The sequence below is a fragment of the Canis aureus genome, chromosome X, assembly GCF_053574225.1.
Source record: "Canis aureus isolate CA01 chromosome X, VMU_Caureus_v.1.0, whole genome shotgun sequence".
In the NCBI taxonomy this organism is placed as follows: Eukaryota; Metazoa; Chordata; class Mammalia; order Carnivora; family Canidae; genus Canis; species Canis aureus.
In genome coordinates this window covers 44,824,569-44,844,998 of record NC_135649.1, presented here as the reverse complement: position 1 = coordinate 44,844,998, position 20,430 = coordinate 44,824,569, and the positions used below count along the sequence as shown (strand labels likewise).

Sequence of the window (20,430 nt, the reverse complement as noted above, 5' to 3'; positions counted from 1 at the left end):
AAAAGTAGAATAACTCAGTGAGGCCTTCACTGAGATAGAAAATATAAAAAAGAACCAATCAGAGTTGAAGAATATAAAAACTGAAATAACAACACACTAAATAGAGGGAATCAACAGCAGATTGGTGGATGCAGAATATATTAGTGATCTAGAAGACAGGGTAATAGAAAGCACCCACACTGAACAGCAAAAAGAAAAATGAATTTTTAAAAATGAAGATAGTTTAAGGGATTTCTTGGACAATATCAAATTAACAAACAATTGCATTTTAGGGCTGCCAAAAGAAGAAGAGAGAGAAAGTGATAGAAAATGTATTTCAAGAAATAATAGCTGAAATATTTCCTAACCTAGGGAGGGAAATAGACATTCAAGTACAAAAAGCCCAGGGAACTCCAAAGAATATGAACCCATAGAGGTCCACAACAAGACATATAATAATAAAATATCAAAGGTCAAAGATGTATTAAAAGTAGCAAGAGAAAAATTAAAAAGTTACCTACAAGGGAAAACCTATCAGTCGATAACTGATTTTTCAGCAGAGATTTTTCAGCAGAAATTTTTCAGGCCAGAAGAAAATGGCATGATATATTCACTGCTAAAAGGAAAAAAAAAAACTACAACCAAGAACATGCTACCTGGAAAGTTTGTCATTCATATTTGAAGGAGCAATCATTTCCCAAACAAACAAACAAACAAACAAACAGAGGAGTTTACTTCCACTAAGCCAGACTTATAAGAAATGTTAAATATGATAAGGGAGATTAAATGGCAGAGTAGTTGGTAGACCCTAGGCTCATCTCATGCATAAATACAACTAAATAACTATCAAAACATTCTATGTATCCCAGAAATTCACCTGAAGACAGACAGAATGATCTTCACAGCTAAAGGGAGAGAAGAAGCATCATTGAAGATGATAGGAAGTGTGGAGACATGGCTTAGAAGAGAAAAAGACTAGCAAGTGCTATGGAGGGTAGGGAACTATGATTGTGGAGTAAGGCAAGAGAGAGAGGAGCACACATGGGAGCACATTTTCCCAAATGTTCCCAGGAGAACATTTTCCCAAAGCTATTAGCTCAGAAAATGAGAGGGGTTGAATTTCATGAGTTCTTGTGATCAGTGGGGCTTAAAGAATGGAGTTTTAAGGGTTGGTCAGGTTGGCTGGGATAGAGCCTTGAGGACACTGGACTGTTCCTGGAGAGAAGACAGGAAAGTAATCCAGGGGCAGATAGCACAGACACAGCGATTTTCAAAACACCTAGGGTGAAATGAACTAGGGGTCATGGAAGGAGAGGAGGGTGGGGAGTGGGGGTGACTGGGTGGCGGGCACTTGACGGGATGAGCGCTGGGTGTTATTCTGTATGTTGGCAAATTGAACACCAATAAAAAATAAATTTATTATTAAAAAAAAAACACCTAGGGCCTACAGCAGGGAGATTATTTACTCTTCTTGGACAGTGTCCTTGAGAGACAGTGTTCAGAGACGCCTTTCCAGGTACAAAGGAGACACCTGGCACCATTTTCCTCCCCACCCTTCAGCATAAACATAGAGCCACTTGCAGAAAGCAGCTCAACCCCAACACAGGCTGCCTTACTTCCTTACATGAAGTCCCACACCCTTGTGCTCTGGCAGGACTGCCCTTCTCAATCAAGCTTGTCTCAGTCCCAACGTGGCAGGCTTCTCCCCCAGAAGACCAGTGCAGGTCCCTGCCCACACCATATCCTGAAAGCCTGGAGTTTTATTAGTCAGGCTTGGGCAGAAAAAAGCCCAGAGTACATCATCCTGCTCTTAGAGAGAAAGCAAACAACCTGGAGGCAGACAGTATGGAAACAGTGATCTGAAAAAAAAAAAAAAAAAGAAGAAGAAGAAGAAAGAAAAAACACCTCAGACACACAGGGGAGAAATTATTCACACTTCTCAGAGTGCTTCCCTGAGAGGCAGCATTCTTCAAGGGATACAGGCAACTGGCTGGCACCAAGGCATCTTGGTGGCCTTGGTGCTTGATGGCTGGCACCAAGGCAGCTCCAGGGATACAGGAGCTGGCTGGCACCATCTCCCTCCTGCAAGCCTCAGCATAAATATTGAGCCACTGTGAAGTAACACTGTGCCCACAGTGGGTGCCTAACCTGCTTACATCAAGTTCCACACCTTTGTGTTTTGGCAGGAATGCCCTCCTTTGTCAAGCTTACCTCCATCCCAACACATCAGTACCCTTCCCCAGACCAGCAGAAACCCTTGCCCACACCACATCTGCTGACCAGAGTGTTCTGCAGGGCTTTAGTTCTAGTGAAAGTAGTATCAGTTCTCACTTAAAAAGCAAAACAGAGCACACCTAGTTAAAACTTGCCACATTCTGGCCAAGGACCAAACACCACCTACTGTGAGCAAGGAGACCCTCTACAAATGACTGTCCTGAAGGATAGAGCAGCCAACACATAACAACAGAGCACACACAACATACACTGGAGACACTCCCTGAAGTGTCAAGTCTTGGACACTATATGACCTTTTCTTCATAAAGCCATTACTCTCAGGAGCAGGAAACATAAGACTTTTCTAACACAGAGAAGGGCAAGACTTAGACAAAATGCCAAGATAGAAGAGTTCATCTCAAATAAAAGAATAAGATAAGGTTATGGCCAGAGATCTAAGCAAAAGAGATATAAGTAACATGCCTAATGGAGAATTTAAAGCAACAATCACAAGGATACTAAATGGGATTGGGAAAAGAATGGGAGACTTTAGGGAGACCATTACCTCATGGATAAAAGAGTAAAAAAGAGAAATGAAAAATGCAATGACTGAAATTGGAAACAGGCTCAATGCAATGAACACAAGGCAGAAAGAAACAGAGGAAAGAATAAGTGATGTAGAAAACAAATTAATGGAAAATAATGTATCTGAACAAAAGAGAGAAAGAATTATGGAAAACAAGAATACACTTAGGGAACTCAGTGACTCAATCAAACATAATAACATTCATATTATAGGAGTCTCAGAAGAATAAGAGAGAGAAAAAGGGACAGAAAATTTATTTGAGGAAATAATAGCTGAAAATTTCCCTAATCTGGGGAAGGAAGCAGACATTCAGGTCCTTGAGGCACAGAGAACTCCCATCAGAATCCATAAAAACAAGCCAACATCAAGACATCTTAAAATTAAATGTATGAAATACAATGATCACGGAAAATTCTTAAAAGCAGCAAACCAAAAGAAATCCTTAACTTACAAGGGAAGAACCATAAGACTAGTTGGAGATTTCACAACAGAAATGTGGCAAACAAGAAGAAAGTGGCATGATATATTCAAATTGCTGAATGAGAAAAATCCGCAGCCAAGAATTCTCAATCCAGCAAGGGTAGCATTCAGAATAGAAGGAGAGTTAAAAAGTTTCCCAGACAAAGAAAAACTAAAGAGGTTTCTGAACACTAAACCATTCCTACAAGAAATATTAAAGAGGATTATTTTAGTGAAAAGGTAAGGTCAAAAGTGAAAAAGATAAGAAAGGAACAGAGAAAATCTCCAGAAACAACAACAAAACAAGTAATAAAATGGCACTAAGTACATACCTATCAAGAATTACTCTGAATATAAATGGATTAAATGCTCCCATCAAAAGACATAAGGTGTCAGAATGGATTAAAAAAACAAGTCCCATCTATATGCTGCTTACAGGAGACTCATTTTAGACCTAAAGACATTTGCAGATTGAAAGATTGGAAGTGAATGTATGGAGAAACATCATATAATAAATATATAATAATATGTAGTATATATAACACTATATAATAACAAAGGAAAAAATCCAATAGGAAGATCTAACAATTGTAAGTATTTTGCACCCAACCTAGGAGCACCCAAAATTAAAACAATTGATAACAAACATAAAGGAACTCATTCATTGATAATAGTAAAAAATATTAGTGGACTGTAACACCCCCACTTATGTCAATGGACAGATTATCTAAGCAGAAAATAAACAAGGAAACAATGGCATGAATGACACAGTGGACCAGATGGACTTAACAGATATATTCACAACATTCCATCCTAAAACAGCAAAATCCACATTCTTTTTCGAGTGCACATGGAACATTCTACAGAATAGATCACATACAAGGTCACAAGGCCTCAAAAAGTTCAAAAAGATTGAGATCATACCATGCATATTTTCTGACACAATGCTATGAAACTTGAAGTAAACTACAAGAAAAAATTTGCAAAGCCACGAATACATGGAGGTTAAACAGCATGCTACTAAAGAATGAATGAGTCAACCAGGACCCCAAAAGAAATAAAAAATACATAGCAACTAATAAAAATGAAAGCACAGTGGTCCAAAACCTTTGGTATGCAACAAAAGCCGTCCTAAGAGGGAAGTATATAGCAATATACGCCTACCTTAAGAAGCAAGAAAAATCCCAAATCTAATCTTACACCTAGAGGAGCTAGAAAAAGAATAGCAAGTGAAGCTTAAAGCCAGCAAAAGGAAAGAAATACTAAAGATTAGAGCAGAAATAAATGTTTAAAAAATACAATATATCAATGAAACCAGGAGCTGGTTCTTTGAAAAAAAATTAATAAAATCGATAAATCCCTAGCCAAGTTTATCAAAAAGAAAGGACAAATAAAATCACAAGAGAAGATAACTTACACAGCAGAAATACAAAATATTATGAGAATATTGTGAAAAAAATATATGCCAACAAATTGGACAACCTGGAAGAAATGGACATATTCCTAGAAACATAGAAACATGTCTGTTTGTTATATATATACACACACAATGTAATATTAGTCATAAAAAATGAAATCTTGCCATTAACAATGATATAGATGGAGTTAGAGAGTATAATTCTAAGCAAAGTAAGTGAGTCAGATAAAGGGCACATATATTAATTCCCTCATATGTTGAACTTATGAAGCAAAACAAATGATCATGGGGGAACAAAGAGAGACAAATCAAGAAACACACTCTAACTATAGAGAACAAACTGATGGTTACCAGAGGGGAGTTGGGTGGGATATTGTGTTAAATAATTTATGAGGATTAAGGAGGGCACTTGTGATGAGCACAGGGTGTTGTATTTTAGTGGTGAATCACTAAATTATACACCTGAAACTACTGTTACACTGTATGTTAACTAACTGGAATTGAAATTAAAACTTTTTAAAAATTTATTATTCATGAGAATATTAATCATTTGAGACACAGAGAGGTAGAGACGCAGGCAGAGAGAGAAGCAGGCTCTCCGTGGGGAGCCTGATGCTGGACTTGATCCCAGATCCTGGGATCACACCCTGAGCCGAAGTCAGACGCCCAACCGCTGAGCCACCCAGGCATCCCAATAATTTTTTTTTTTAAAAAGGAAATGTTAAATGTACTCTTTTAAATGGAAAAATGGACATAATTAGACATAAGAAAATGATGAATAAAAAGATGTAAAGTATGAAAACTTCTACAAAAAACACGGAGAAGAATTTAAAAATAGGAATTTATTTTTCTTTTTTTTAAGAATGTGATTGAATTCAAATAACCATCAAATTAATAGAGACTGGGGATCCCTGGGTGGCGCAGCGGTTTGGCGCCTGCCTTTGGCCCAGGGCGCGATCCCGGAGATCCGGGATCAAATCCCACGTCAGGCTCCCGGTGCATGGAGCCTGCTTCTCCCTCTGCCTGTGTCTCTGCCTCTCTCTCTCTCACTGTGTGCCTATCATGAATAAATAAAAAATTAAAAAAAAATTAATAGAGACTGATATTTATTTAGGATGCTCTGTATGAACCACATGGTTACCACAAATCCAAAGCTTATGATAAATACACAAATTAAAAAAAAACAGGAAAGCCAAACAAAACCATAGAAACCCATTAATCACCAAGAAAGAGAGCAAAAGAATAAGAATGGAACAGAGAAGAACTTCAAAAACAAGTAGAAAACCAATAACAAGATGATAATAAGTACATAATTATTAATAATTAAATTAAATGGCTGAATGCTTCAATCAAATACAAAGGGTGACAGAATGGATAAAAACAAACAAAAAAAAAGGGCTATCTATATGCTGCCTAAATGAGACTTACCTCAAACCTAAAGACACATACAGACTTAAAGTGAAGGGATGGAAAAGCCTTTAGCATGCAAATGAAGACAAACAAAAAAGCTGGGGTAGTGGTAATTACATCAGATAAAAAGGACTTTAAAACAAAATCTGTGCCACGAGACAAAAAAGGGCATTACATAATGATAAAGGGATCATCCAACAAGAGGATATAACAGGATATAACAATTGTAAATAACTACACATGCAACATTGGAACTCCTAAACACAGAAAGCACTTACTAATTGACATACTGAGAGAAATTGATGGTTATATAATAGTAGTAGGGGACTTTAATGCCTACATACATCAATGGAATGATCATCCAGGCAAAAAATCAAAGTGGAAACAGTGTCATTTGATGACATATTTGACCTGATGGATATGACATATATATAGAACATTCCATCCAGAAACAACAGAATACAAATTCTTTAAAATTGCACATGGGAAATTCTCTGGAATAGATTACATATTAGGCCAAAAACAAGCCTCAAAAAATTTAAGAAGATTGGAATCATACCATGCATCTATTATAATAACAACTGTATGAAGCTAGAAATAAATCACACACACACACACACACACACAAACTGAAAGCTAGACCATATTTTTGCAATAGCGTCAGAACAACACCTGCAAATGACAGCACGGCCAACAGTGGACATGGTTAAAGACCCAATGAGAGTTCATTATAATGCAGTTGAGAAGAAAATTTGATTATTTTTTTTACCACATAGCATATTAACATTTCAAATGTCGAATGATGGCACTGTACCAGGACATGTTACAACTTTAGGAATTTCAATCGTTTTCTTTTAATTATTTTTTATTGGAGTTCAATTTGCCAGCATATAGCATATCACCCAGTGTTCATCCTGTCAAGTGCCCCCCTCAGTGCCCACCACCCAATCACCCCATCCCGCTGCCCACCTCCTCTTCCACTGCCCCTTGTTCGTTCCCCAGAGTTAGGAGTCTCTCATGTTCTGTCACGCTTTCTGATATTTCCCACTCATTTTGTCTCCTTTCCCCTTTTTTTAAATTTTTTTTATTTATTTCTGATAGTCACAGAGAAAGATAGAGGCAGAGACACAGGCAGAGGGAGAAGCAGGCTCCATGCACCGGGAGCCCGACGTGGGATTCGATCCCGGGTCTCCAGGATCGCACCCTGGGCCAAAGGCAGGCGCCAAACCGCTGCGCCACCCAGGGATCCCTCCTTTCCCCTTTATACCTGTCCACAATTTTTTATATTCCCCAAATGAATGAGACCATATAATGTTTGTCCTTCTCCAAATGACTCATTTCACTCAGCATAATACCCTCGAGGTCCATCACATCGAAGCAAATGGTGGGCATTTGTCGTTTCTAATAGCTGAGTAATATTCCATTGTATACATAGACCACATCTTTATGCATTCATCTTTCAATGGACATCGAGGCTCCTTCCACAGTTTGGCTATTGTGGACATTGCTGCTATAAACACTGGGGTGCAAGTGTTCCGGCGTTTCACTGCATCTCTATCTTGGGGGTAAATCCCCAGCACTGTAACTGGGTCGTAGGGCAGTTCTATTTTTAACTCTTTGTGGAACCTCCACACAGTTTTCCAGAGTGGCTGCACCAGTTCACATTCTCACCAAAAGTGCAAGAGGGTTCCCCTTTCTCCACATCCTCTCCAACATTTGTTGTTTCCCGTCTTGTTAGTTTTCACCATTCTCATTGGTGGGAGGTGGTATCTCATTGTGGTTTTGATTTGTAGTTCCCTGATGGCAAGGGATGTGGAGCATTTTCTCATGTGCTTGTTGGCCATGTCTATGTCTTCCTCTGTGAAATTTCTGTTCATGTCTTTGGCCCATTTCATGATTGGATTGTTTCTTTGCTGTTGAGTTTAATAAGTTCTTTATAGATCTTGGATACTAGCCCCTTTATCTGATAGGTTATTTGCAAATATTTTCTCCCATTCGGTAGGTTGTCTTTTAGGTTTGTTAACTGTTTCTTTTGCTGTGCAGAAGGTTTCTATCTTGATGAAGTCCCAATAATTCATTTTTGCTTTTGTTGCCCTTGCCATCGTGGATGTACCTTGCAAGAAGTCACTGTGGCCAAGTTCAAAAACGGTGTTGCCTGTGCTCTCCTCTAGGATTTTGATGGATTCTTGTCTCACATTTAGATCTTTCCTCCATTTTGAGTTTATCTTTGTGTATGGTGTAAGAGAATGGTCTAGTTTCATTCTTCTGCATGTGGATGTCCAATTTTCCCAGCACCATTGATTGAAGAGACTGTCCTTTTTCCAGTGGATAGTCTTTCCTGATTTGTCAAATATTAGTTGACCATAGAGTTCAGGGGCCATTTCTGGATTCTCTATTCTGTTCCATTGATCTATGTGTCTGTTTTTGTGCCAGTACCATACTCTGTTAATGATCACAGATTGTAGTACAACTTGAAATCCGGCATTGTGATGCCCCCGGCTCTGTTTTTGTTTTTGTTTTAATGTTCCCCTGGCAACTCGGGGTCTCTTTTGATTCCACACCAATCTTAAGATGATTTGTTACAACTGTCTGAAAAAAGTCCATGGTATTTTGATAGGGATTGCATTAAACGTGTACATTGCCCTGGGTAGCATTGACATTTTCATAGTATTAATTCTTCCAATCCATGAGCATGGAATATTTTTCCATCTCTTTGTGTCTTCCTCAATTTCTTTCAGAAGTGTTCTATAGTTTTTAGGGTATAGATCCTTTACCTCTTTGGTTAGGTTTATTCCTAGGTATCTTCTGCTTTTGGGTGCAGTTGTCAATGGGATTGACTCCTTAATTTCTCTTTCTTCAGTCTCGTTTTTAGTGTATAGAAGTGCCACTGATTTTGGGGCATTGATTTTGTATCCTGCCACACTGCCAAATTGCTGTATGAGTTCTATCAATCTTGGGGTGGAGTCTTTTGGGTTTCCTAGGTACAGTATCATGTCATCTGTGAAGAGGGAGAGTTTGACTTCTTCTTTGCCAATTTGAATGCATTTTATTTCTTTTTGTTGCCTGATTGATGAGGCTAGGACTTCTAGTACTATGTTGAATAGCAGAAGTGAGAGTGGACATCCTGTCGTGTTCTTGATTTTAGGGGAAAGTCTCCCAGTGTTTCCCCATTGAGAATGATATTTGCTGTGGGCTTTTCGTAGATGGCTTTTAAGATGTTGAGGAATGTTCCCTCTATCCCTACACTCTGAAGAGTTTTGATCAGGATTCGATGTTGTATTTTGTCAAATGCTTTCTCTGCATCTATTGAGAGGATCATATGGTTCTTGATTTTTCTCTTGTTGATATGATCTATCACGTTGATTGTTTTACTAGTGTTGAACCAGCCTTGCATCCCGGGGATAAATCCCACTTGGTCATGGTGGAATAATCTTCTTAATGTACTGTTGGATCCTATTGGCTAGTATCTTGTTGAGAACTTTTGCATTTGTGTTCATCAGGGATCTTCTCCTTTTTGGTGGGGTCTTTGTCTGGTTTTGGAATTAAGGTGATGCTGGCCTCAGAACGAGTTTGGAAGTATTCCATCTCTTTTTATCTTTCGGAACAGCTTTAGTAGAATAGGTATTGTTTCTTCTTTAAATGTTTGATAGAATTCCCCTGGGAAGCCATCTGGCCCTGGACTTTTGTGTCTTGGGAGGTTTTTGATGACTGCTTCAATTTCCTCCCGGGTTATCCGCCCGTTCAGGTTTTCCATTTCTTCTTCTTCCAGTTTTGGTAGTTTGTGGTTTTCCAGAAATGCATCCATTTCTTCTCTTTTGCCTAATTTAATGGCATATAGCTGTTCATAATATGTTTTTAAAATCGTTTGTATTTCCTTGGTATTAGTTGTGATCTCTCCTTTTTCATTCATGTTTTTATTAGAGTCTTTTCTCTTTTGTTTTTAATAAGACTGACTAATGGTTTATCTATCTTATTAATTTTTTCAAAGAACCAACTCCTGGTTTTGTTGATCTGTTCTAAAGTTCTTTTTGTCTCTATTTCATTGAATTCTGCTCGAATCTTTATCATCTCTCTTCCTCGGCTTGGTGTAGGTTTTATTTGCTGTTCTTTCTCCAGTTCCTTTAGGTGCAAGGTTAGCTTTTGTATTTGAGTTTTTTCCAGTTTTTTGAGGGATGCTTGTATTGCGATATATTTCCCTCTCAGGACTGCTTTTGCTGTCATTTCATTTTTGGAACACCGACAGCATTCTTGCACCCACTATATATAAGAGGGCTTATTATTATTTGTTTGACAATGCTTCTCATGTGACTTCATATAGCAGGTAAACTACATATATTTGTCAAGAGACTCTAGGGTTTGACTTTCTGGGAATCTGTTGAAAATCAATGAACTAATGAATGAACAAGCAAACAGCCAGCCAGCCAGCTAGCCAAACCAACCAACCAACCAACCAACCAACCTATATCAGAAGGTTTCAAGGCATGTACCTACAAAGGTTCATGGATAATTACAAAACTTAAAACTCTAGTATCTGTTTCACTAATGTGGCTCTAGGAGATTCTACAGGAGGTTATGGAGTTGTCAACAAAATGTAGCTCCTTAATATTGAGAAGTTTTCAGTTTCTTATGTAGGTAAAGACCAGATAAAAATAAATATGAAAACCTTGGTGTACTGTGCAGGTAAAGAAAAAAAAACATTGTCTTTTCTTCTCTGTTCACAATCTCTTATCAAGAGTAGACTACCAATGGAAGAAAACCTTGTCATTTTAACAGAGAGAAGAGCCAAATCTCAATGTTATACCAGTGTAGTTGTAAAACTCACTTCTCCCAATCTCAGTCTGTCTTGACCATGCATACAATTCTTTATAAAAAAAGCCTCCTTCAGGGACACCTGGGTGGCTCAGCGGTTGAGTGTCTGCCTTTGGCTCAGGGCATGATCCGGGGGTCCTGGGATTGAGTCCCGTCCGTGCGTGGAGCCTGCTTCTCCTTCTGCCTGTGTCTCTGTCTCTCTCTCTCCCTCTGTGTCTCTCATGAATATATTTAAAAATCTTTTAAAAAATTTAAAAAAAGAAAAAAACTGGAAAAATACCCAAATACTTGGAGAAGACACAGCATGATACTCAATAACCAGTGTGTCAATGAAACAATGAAAGGAGAAATTTTAAAAATGCTGGAGACAAAATGGAAACACAAGTGTCCAAAATCTTTGGGATGAAACAAAAGCAGTTTTGAGAGGGAATTATATAGCAATAACAGGCCTACCTCAAGAAACAGGGGCACCTGGATGACTCAGTGGTTGAGTGTTTGCCTTTGGCTCAGGTCGTGATCTCAGGGTCCTGGGACTGAGTCCTGCAATGGGCTCCCCGGGGGAAGCCTGCTTCTCCCTCTGCCTCTCTCTATGTGTCTCTCGTCAATGAATAAATAAAATCTTTAAAAAAAGAAAAAGCTCAAGTAAAGAATCTAAAACTCACACCTAAAGGAACTGGAAACAGAAGAACAAAGCCCAAGGTGAAAGGTGAATAGAAGGAAGGAAATAATAAAGATCAGAGCAGAAATAAATGACGTAGACTAAAAAAAAAAAATCAATGAAACTAAAAGCTGGTTCCTTGAAAAGGTAAACAAAATTGATAAAACCTTAGCCAGACTCATTAAGAAAACAAGAGAAAGGACTTAGCAAATGAAATCAGAAATGACATAGGACATGTAACCATAAACACCACAGAAATACAACGGATTATAAGAGGATAGTATGAAAAATTATAGGCCCAAAAAGTGAACAACAATTGAAGAAATGGTTAAATTCTTAGAAATATGCAATCTTCCAAAACTGAATCAAGAAAAAATAAATAATCTGAGCAGACTTACTGCACCTAATAGAATTGAATCAGTAATCAAAAAATTACCAAAACATGACAGTGGAGGGCTGGATGGATTCACTGGGAATTCTACCAAACATCTAAAGAAGATTTAATAACTATTCCCTGCAAACTATTCCAAAAATAGGAGAGTAAGGTAAGATTTCAAATGTGTTCTACAAGGCCAGCATTACCCTGATGTCAAAACCAGACAAAGATGCCACAAAAACTACACAAAACTATAGGTCAATATTCCTGATTAAAAAACATGCAAAAATCCCCAAACAAGTATTAGCAAAATCCTTAACAAAATATGAGAAAACAACATATAATTTACTAAAAGGATCCTTCAAAATAGTGAAATGGGATTGATTCTGGGGATTCAAGTATGGTCCAACATTTGCAAATCAATCAATGTGATATACTACATCAATAGAGTGAAGGATAAAAATCATATGCTCATCTCAATAGATGCAGAATGAGCATTTGACAAAGTACAACATCCATTCATGATAAAAACTCTCAAGAAAGTGGGGATAAAAGGAAGATACCTCAACATAATAAAGGCCATGTATGAAAACCCACAGTTAGCATCATACTCGGTGAAAAACTGAAAGTTATCCCTTTAAGATCAGGAACAAGACAACAATCTCTCTTCTCACCGCTTTTATTCAACATAGTATTGAAAGTATGGTCCAACACTTGCAAATCAATCAATGTGATACTATCACAGAAATCAGACAAGCTAAGAAAAAATAAAATAACATATATCTATATTTTTAAAGAAGAAGCTATATTGCCACTATTTGTAGACAATAGGACGCTATACATGGAAAATCCTAAAGATTCCACCAAAAATTTATGAGAAGTAATATATGAATTCAGTAAAGTTGCAGGATACAAATTAATACTCAGAAATTGGTAGCATTTCTACACACTAACAACGAAGTAACAGAAAGAGAAATTAAGAAAACAACACTATTTACAATTCCAACCAAAAGAATAAAATATCTAGGAATAAACTTAAACCAAAGAGGTGAAATACTTGTACTCTAAAACCTGTAAAACACTGATGAAAAAAATTGAAGATGACACAAAGAAATAGAGAGATATTCCATGCTCATGGATTAAATGAATTAATATTGTTAAAACATCCATATTATCCAAAGCAATCTACAGATTCCATACAATCACTGTAAAAATACTGATAGTATTTTTCACAAAATTAGAACAAATAATACTAAAATTTGTATGGAACCATGAAAGACCCTGAATAGCCAAAGCAATCTTGAGAAAGAAAAACAAACGTGGAGGTATCACAATTCCAGATTTCAAGATATACTACAAAGCTGCAGTAATAAAAACAATAGAAAGGTAGAAAAATGAAAGGTAGATCAAAAGAACAGAATAGAGAGCTCAGAAATAGACCCACAATTATATGGTCAATAAATCTATGACAAAGGGGGCAAAATATATATAATGCGAAAAAGTCTTCTCAATAAATAGCGCTAGGAAAGCTGACCAGCTGCATGCAAAAGAATGAAACTGGACCACCTTTTAACACCATACACAGAGGTAAACTCAAAATAGATTAAAGACCTAAATGTGAGGCCCGAAATCATAAAATTCTAGAAAACAGTACAGGCAGTAAGTTGTTTCACATTGGCCATAGCAACATTTTTTCTAGATTATGTCCCCTAAGGCAAGGGAAACAAAAGGAAATATAAATATCATCAAAATAACAAGCAAAAAAAGTCAACAAAACAAAAAGGCAACCTACTGAATGGGGAAAGATATTTGTAAATGATGTATTCAATAAGAGTTTAATATCCAGAATGTATAAAGAACTTACATAACAACACCAAGTCATCATCATCATCTGATCAAAAAGTGGGCAGCGGACCTCAATAGACAATTTTCCTAAGGAGACTTCCAGATGGCCAAAAGACACAGGAAAGATGCTCAACATCACTAATCATCAGGGAAATGAAAATCAAACCATAATGAGATATCACCTTACACCTGTTAGAATGGCTAAAATTAAAAAGACAAATAAATGTTGACAGGCACATGGAAAAAAGGGAAATTGTGCACTGTTGGTGGGAATGTAAATTGATGCAGCCACGATGGAAAATACTATGGATATTCCTCTCAAAAAAATGAAAAATAGAACTATATAATCCTGCAATTCCACCTCTGGGTATTTAAAAAAAAACACTACTTGGAAAAAGTATCTGTACCCTCATGTTTATCGAAGCATTGTTTAAAATAGTCAGGATATGGAAACAACCTAAGTGTCCATCAGTGGATGAGCGGTTGTATCAGTGCTTACTCCTTTTCACATTCAATTAATATTTTGTTGTATGAATGTACCAGAGTTTCCTTCACCTATTGGTGAACTTTTGATCTATTTCCAGTTTTTGTCTATTGCAAATAAAGCTGCTAGGACTGGAAGGCCTGGGTGGCTCAGCAGTTCAGCATCTGCCTTTGGCTCTGGGTGTGATCCTAGAGTCCCAAGATCAAGTTCCACATGGGTCTCCCTGTGAGGAGTCTGCTTCTCCCTCTGCCTGTGTCGTTGTCTTTCTGTCTCTCATGAATAAATAAAATCTTAAAAAATAGCTGCTAGGAGCACTCTTGTACATTTCTTTGTTTGAACATATTATTTGTTTCCTGTCTAGATTTAAGAAAGTGATAAATTGTTAGCAATACAGAGTAATCATAAAAGGATTATCTAAATTGTTAGTAATACAGAGTAATCATAAAAGGATTATTATATAAAAGGAATTCACAATTCTTTTGTGAATAGCACAAAAACTGAGAAACTGAAGTTCTTATTTTTATAGTCTTCAGTCTACTGTACTATCCCCTTTATTATTTTTTTACTATCCCCTTTAGAAACAAATTTGAGCTGGTCATCTCTACTAGTAGGGTATACAGTACCATGGGAATGACTTTGAATATGTCCAGTGGCATGACAATACAGTAGCAAACAGATGCAAACTGTAGATGGGAGTTTGCACATGCACATGCGCCATATTTTAGAAAGGTCTGAATTGATTCCATTTCAGGTTATTTGCTTAATCAATGCAGAGATCCCTCACACACATTTTGGAAGAGGAGATGCCCATACCCTTGCACACATTGAGTCTCATTATCTGACACAAAAGCTAATCAAGAGTATTGCATACTCTCTCCTCAGAGTGCTCTCTTCAGAGTATTACATATGGTGGTTAGATGGTTTTCCTGTTTTAGCCATTGACAAAAGAATATTCATGATATTCATTCAACATTTGCATTAAAATTATATCACTGAAATATTTATCTTTTGCATTTATTTAACAAGAACATGTCTGATGGGAGTGTGAAAACATTTCCAAAAGAAATTGCTGCTATGGCCAGTACCCATTGTATAGTGCCAAAGAAAGGGCAGAATCTGTCATTTTTGTTAGACTACCTCAAGAAAGTCCCTTTTCATACATTGCTGTAATTGTCTTTCTCCATTAAAATCAAACCATACCTTAACACCCACATGCTAGGAATTACTAAATGGCATTTTATTTGATATATTCTGCAACATAGCCCAAAAGAATGACAACCAGAATTTATGTGTATAGATGTATATACTGGTAGTTTTAGCAACTGGGATTATTTATAATAAACTTTATCACAGTCTCTGGATTTTCTACCATATGGTTTAATGTCCCTTATTGCCTTCAATTTCATGGGAATGAAGAGCAGTAAGGCATAGAAAAGACTCTGTGTTCAGGTTTGGAGAACACAGCGCCTGCTTGGATAAATCACACGTATTTTAGAATCCAGGAAATATTTATAGAGCATTGATAAGAGAAGGCTATTACCACATAGGAGTTCATAAATTTAAAAAGAACATGAAATTGGCAAAACCAAAATTAACACTTAATCTATCCCATTATCCATATCAGATTATGCTTCAAAATTAGCTCCTTCAAGACCAAGCTTCAGAAGGAGAACACCACCATCCTAAATTTGGTTGGGATTTTTGTGGGTTTGGGTTTTTTGTTTTTTGTTTTTTTTGCTTTGTTTTGTTGTTGTTGTCTGTGTGGGTTTTTTTATTTGTTTGTTTTTTGTTTTGTTTTTGGTTTTTTTTTTGGATGGGACTTTTGAATTCACCAAGTACTTTTGTAAACACTGTTTTTTCTGAGCTTCCCAAATATTACCATCTTTATTCCATGTATAAAAGTTACTTTATAAAAAATTAGGTAATCTGCCCACAGCTTTTTTCATGATAGATCCAAAACCAGGATCTAAATCTCCTGTGCGCATTCCACCCTAGCAGGCTATCTCTCATTCTTACATAAACATATCACAGAGCATATGTTCAAAGCAGCAATGAATAATCTTGTTTCAGATTTGTGTTAGACATATATTACAGACTATTGATACCAAACGTTTTGACACAATTGAATGATCACAAAGATCCACAGCATGTCATTTTTAATGGGATATAAATTTGTACTGTAGAAAGATCAATATATGTCACTTATTATGACTAAGTCCAGCCTATCATCCATCATCTACATGTCTATGAGGTTCTTTTAACTTCCACTTTGTCTTAATGTAGAACCTAACTCCCATTAAAATTGTTTCTTCATGAAAATGGTCCTCAAAGAAATCCATCTGATAGTTATGTTGATTAAATAACCAGAAAGTAATGGTTCTTAGAACACGGAAGTTTTGGATCAACTTAAGAATTGAATGGAGATTTGTCTACAGCTTAGTGTGATTATGGGAACAAATTCACCAGGTACTATATAAGGAAAAAAGATTTTTGAAATTTCTTTATCTGGTGCTCCAGTGAGGGCAAAAATTGCATGTTAGAGAGAAAATGGTATGCTACATTATGATTTATGAATCGGGGATTCCTTTGTCAGAATTGTCTAGACTGTTTTTATACTATTATTCCCTTATTAATCTACTTTGCAAGAAAATAAAATCAATGGCAACAAAAAACTGCTTATATATTTGATGATAACTTTGTAATTAAAATAAAGTTTTTAGCTATAACCACAAAGATGAATAATAAAAAATACTTCAGTATTGCCTAGAATTGTTTAAATACTATAAATAGCTCCAAGAATATAAAAGGCATGTTTAGACTGTTTTCCCTGCATTTACTTTTTATAAATTTTTAATTAAAAAATTCTTCCTTTGATTTGCATTATACAATTTTTCTTAGAACAATCAGAATAAAAAATTTCCCTATGCAATCTTAAAAATAGTGAATAGTCTATTATTATTTTCTCATCAATAAAAAAATAACATACTTTTGATTAATGTTAACTTCAAAGGCAAATCCAAGTAAGCAGTAATTAATACCCTCAAAAAAGAAAAGTAGGAGAATTCTTTCCTTTTCTAAAAGATTTTATTTACTTATTCATGAGAGACACAGAGAGTGAGAGAGGCAGAGACACAGGCAGAGGGAGAAGCAGGCTCCACGCAGGGAGCCTGACGTGGGACTCGATCCCAGGTCTCCAGGATCACGCCCTGGGCTGAAGGTGGCGCTAAACCACTGAGCCACCCGGGCTGCCCGGGGAGAATTCTTTCCATTTGATTTCTTCCTGTTAGTTCCTGGCAGTACTTTTTCATTTTTGATTATATCTTAAATTTTAAATTTCCCAGAAGCACGTGTGACTAAATTTTTTCTTAAGTGCAGCGATAAGATGATTGGAAGGTTTGAAAATGGGTCATGGGAGCTTTCCTTTGGATGTTAAACAGTCCTTTTCTGTCTTCCAGGCGCCATTTATTCAATTCCTTTTCTCTGTCCTTCTCAGGTAAGCCTCTGAACATCGCTTGCAAAGCATTCTTTGGATTTAGCGGAGAGTCCGGACCAATGATCTACTGGATGAAAGGCGAGAAGTTTATTGAAGAACTGGCAGGTCACATTAGAGAAGGTGAAATAAGGTACAGAACTTGAATTACTTATTTTTCTTTGCTCTCTTTGCGGTTAAGCAATGGAACATCCTAGAAGAGCTTCTGCCTGGGACTTTAATTGCAACTCCAAATCATTCCATTTTCTAAAAGCCGGTCTGGTGGGAAGAGTGAAGCTGACTGCTCTAAGAAATGAAAATGTGTAAGCTTCCAATATAAGGAGGTTTTCTTAGGTTCTAAGAATATATCATGGAGTGTAATGACCTTCTCAAATCTGCCTAAGCAAATTCCTTTGAGTTTCCAAAGCTTAGGCCACTGTTACTCCATCCAGACATAGCAAATATCTAAACTGTAAGTTACTCATCAGACCACTGGGCAAATGCTTATTTACTCCCTAGGAACAGACAACTTCCATATGTCATAGGTGTAAAGCTACAGTGACAGTAGTAAGCTGCTACTCGCCAAAACAACTGTTGACTCTTGTTGAATAGTGTTTATTTTTCCCAGTACCAACTGCTCATCCTAAAAGTGACTTTCACTTTGGCACCACCCTAGACATCTTTTCACTCTCCTGTTGCAGATTCCTCCCTGGCACATAGACATATATTGGTTTTCTAATCCTATTTAATACAATATAATTTGTACATATAAGGGATAGGTAATTTTTCATAGCCCACTCAGGCTATGGGGTTGCCCTTTGATTTCAGAGATGGTGATATATAATGTGCATTTTGTATTCCAATAGGAGCTGGAACCCTTCTACGTCCACCCCCATTAAGAATCTTCTAGTGGAAGACAATCCAGTATTGTCTTTTAACATGAGGGCAATTCATGTTAAAATGCATTCTTTCACTTTTATTGATTACATAGCAGTGAAAAAGAAACAAGTACACATTATATTATTTTCTATGATTAAATATAATTTATTAAAACTACCATGACAGTTTGTCTTCATGTGTGCACCCAATAACTCCATTCTAGAGGATCATAACTTTAAGGATCCATTAACCTTCTGAAAGCCTATGAAAAATAGTGAACTTACTTCTAGGAATAAAAGTACATGAAAGGTGTCTGAATTAGTCATTTGTCATCAGGGAAATGCAAATTAAAACTCTGGAATAACACTTTATACTCACTAGGCTGGCTATAATCAAAAAGATTTTAACAAGTGTTGGCTAGGATGTGGAGATATTAAAAGCCTCATACACTTCTGATGGGAGTGTAAAATGGTACAGCCACTGCCAGCCACAGTCTGGCAGTTCCTCAAATCATTAAATGTATAGTTATTAGCAGTTCCCATCCTAGGTATATAACCAAGAAAAATCAAAGCATACATCCGCACAAAAACTTGTATGCAAATGTTCATTGCAGCATTATTCATAACAGACAAAATGTAGAAACAACCTAAATGTCTATCAACTGATGAATGGATGATTAAAATGTGGTATATTCATACAGAGAAATATTATTCACCTATAAAAAGGAATGAGTAAAGTATTGATATGTACTACAACATGGATGAACCTTGAAAACATACTCAGTGAAAGAAGCTAGTGGGAAAAAAACTACATATTATATGCTTTCATTTATATGAAATGTCTAGAATACGAAAATCTGTAAAGACAGAAAGAAAGTAGGTTAGTGGTTGCTCAGGGCTGGTGGGGATGGAGGGATAGGGATAAATACCTAAAGTGTATGGGTGATTTCTTTTTAGCGAAGTGGAAACAATATAACATAAAATGCACTGCACTATTTTAAAGCATACAAATTAGTGACATTTAGTTCATTCAAAATGTTGTGCAACTACAACCACTATCTAGTTCCAGAAAATTTGTTTTGTTCCAAAACAAAACCCTGTACCCATTAAGCAATCTGAAGCTTCTTTTTGAGGTGATGCAAATGTTACAAAATTGACTGTGGCAATGGTTGCGCATATCTGTGAATATAGTAAAAAACCGTGAATTGTACAGTTTAAATGGATAAATTGTATGTGAATTATATCTCAATAATGTTAAAAAGTTCCAATCAATTGCCTGGCACAAAACAGATGTTCAGAAAAATAATATTATTTTTAAATAATTCTTAGCTATTAATTCCCATTTAAAGTTTAAGTTGCCTAATTATTAATACTTTATTAGCCAATTTCAAGTTAAGGTTTATGAAATTAATGAAACTGAATTTATTTTAAATTATTTTAGAAGATATGTGTTTAGAATTATTTTTAATGTACTTTCCTATAAAAGACTTTAAGGGTTACTCTTCTTTAAAAAAAGAAATTGATTCCCACAGGACAAGTGGTAGGTACAATGGTGCATAGTAGAAAAATTTCTACTACCAAAAAAGCTCAGAGCTATGTTTAATGATCAACGGTAGTAGTTATATGAGCCTAAGATAATTATCTCTCTTTTCCTGTGTATGCCTGCCTGACTGGATTGTTCTAAATAAGCAAATTTAATGGGGGTACAATTGACATACCGTAAACAGCACACAATTTAAAACAATCTGTGGGGGCTGATATATGTATATACCTATGAGACTATCACCATTGTCAAAATAATGAACATACAAATCACCCACAAGTTTCTCCTTTGTAATCCCTCTCT

General features: G+C 36.4%; 1 protein-coding gene across 1 annotated transcript in view; it reads left to right on the top strand.

Annotated features, from left to right (window-relative positions):
- The window catches only part of IL1RAPL2 (interleukin 1 receptor accessory protein like 2), a 1,262,761-nt gene that overhangs the window by 1,191,903 nt on the left and 50,428 nt on the right, over positions 1-20,430 (top strand). Inside the window, exon 7 of the mRNA XM_077887847.1 lies at positions 17,731-17,860. Within this exon, the coding sequence (XP_077743973.1) occupies positions 17,731-17,860 (130 nt within the window). The remainder of the gene's footprint in view (positions 1-17,730; positions 17,861-20,430) is intronic.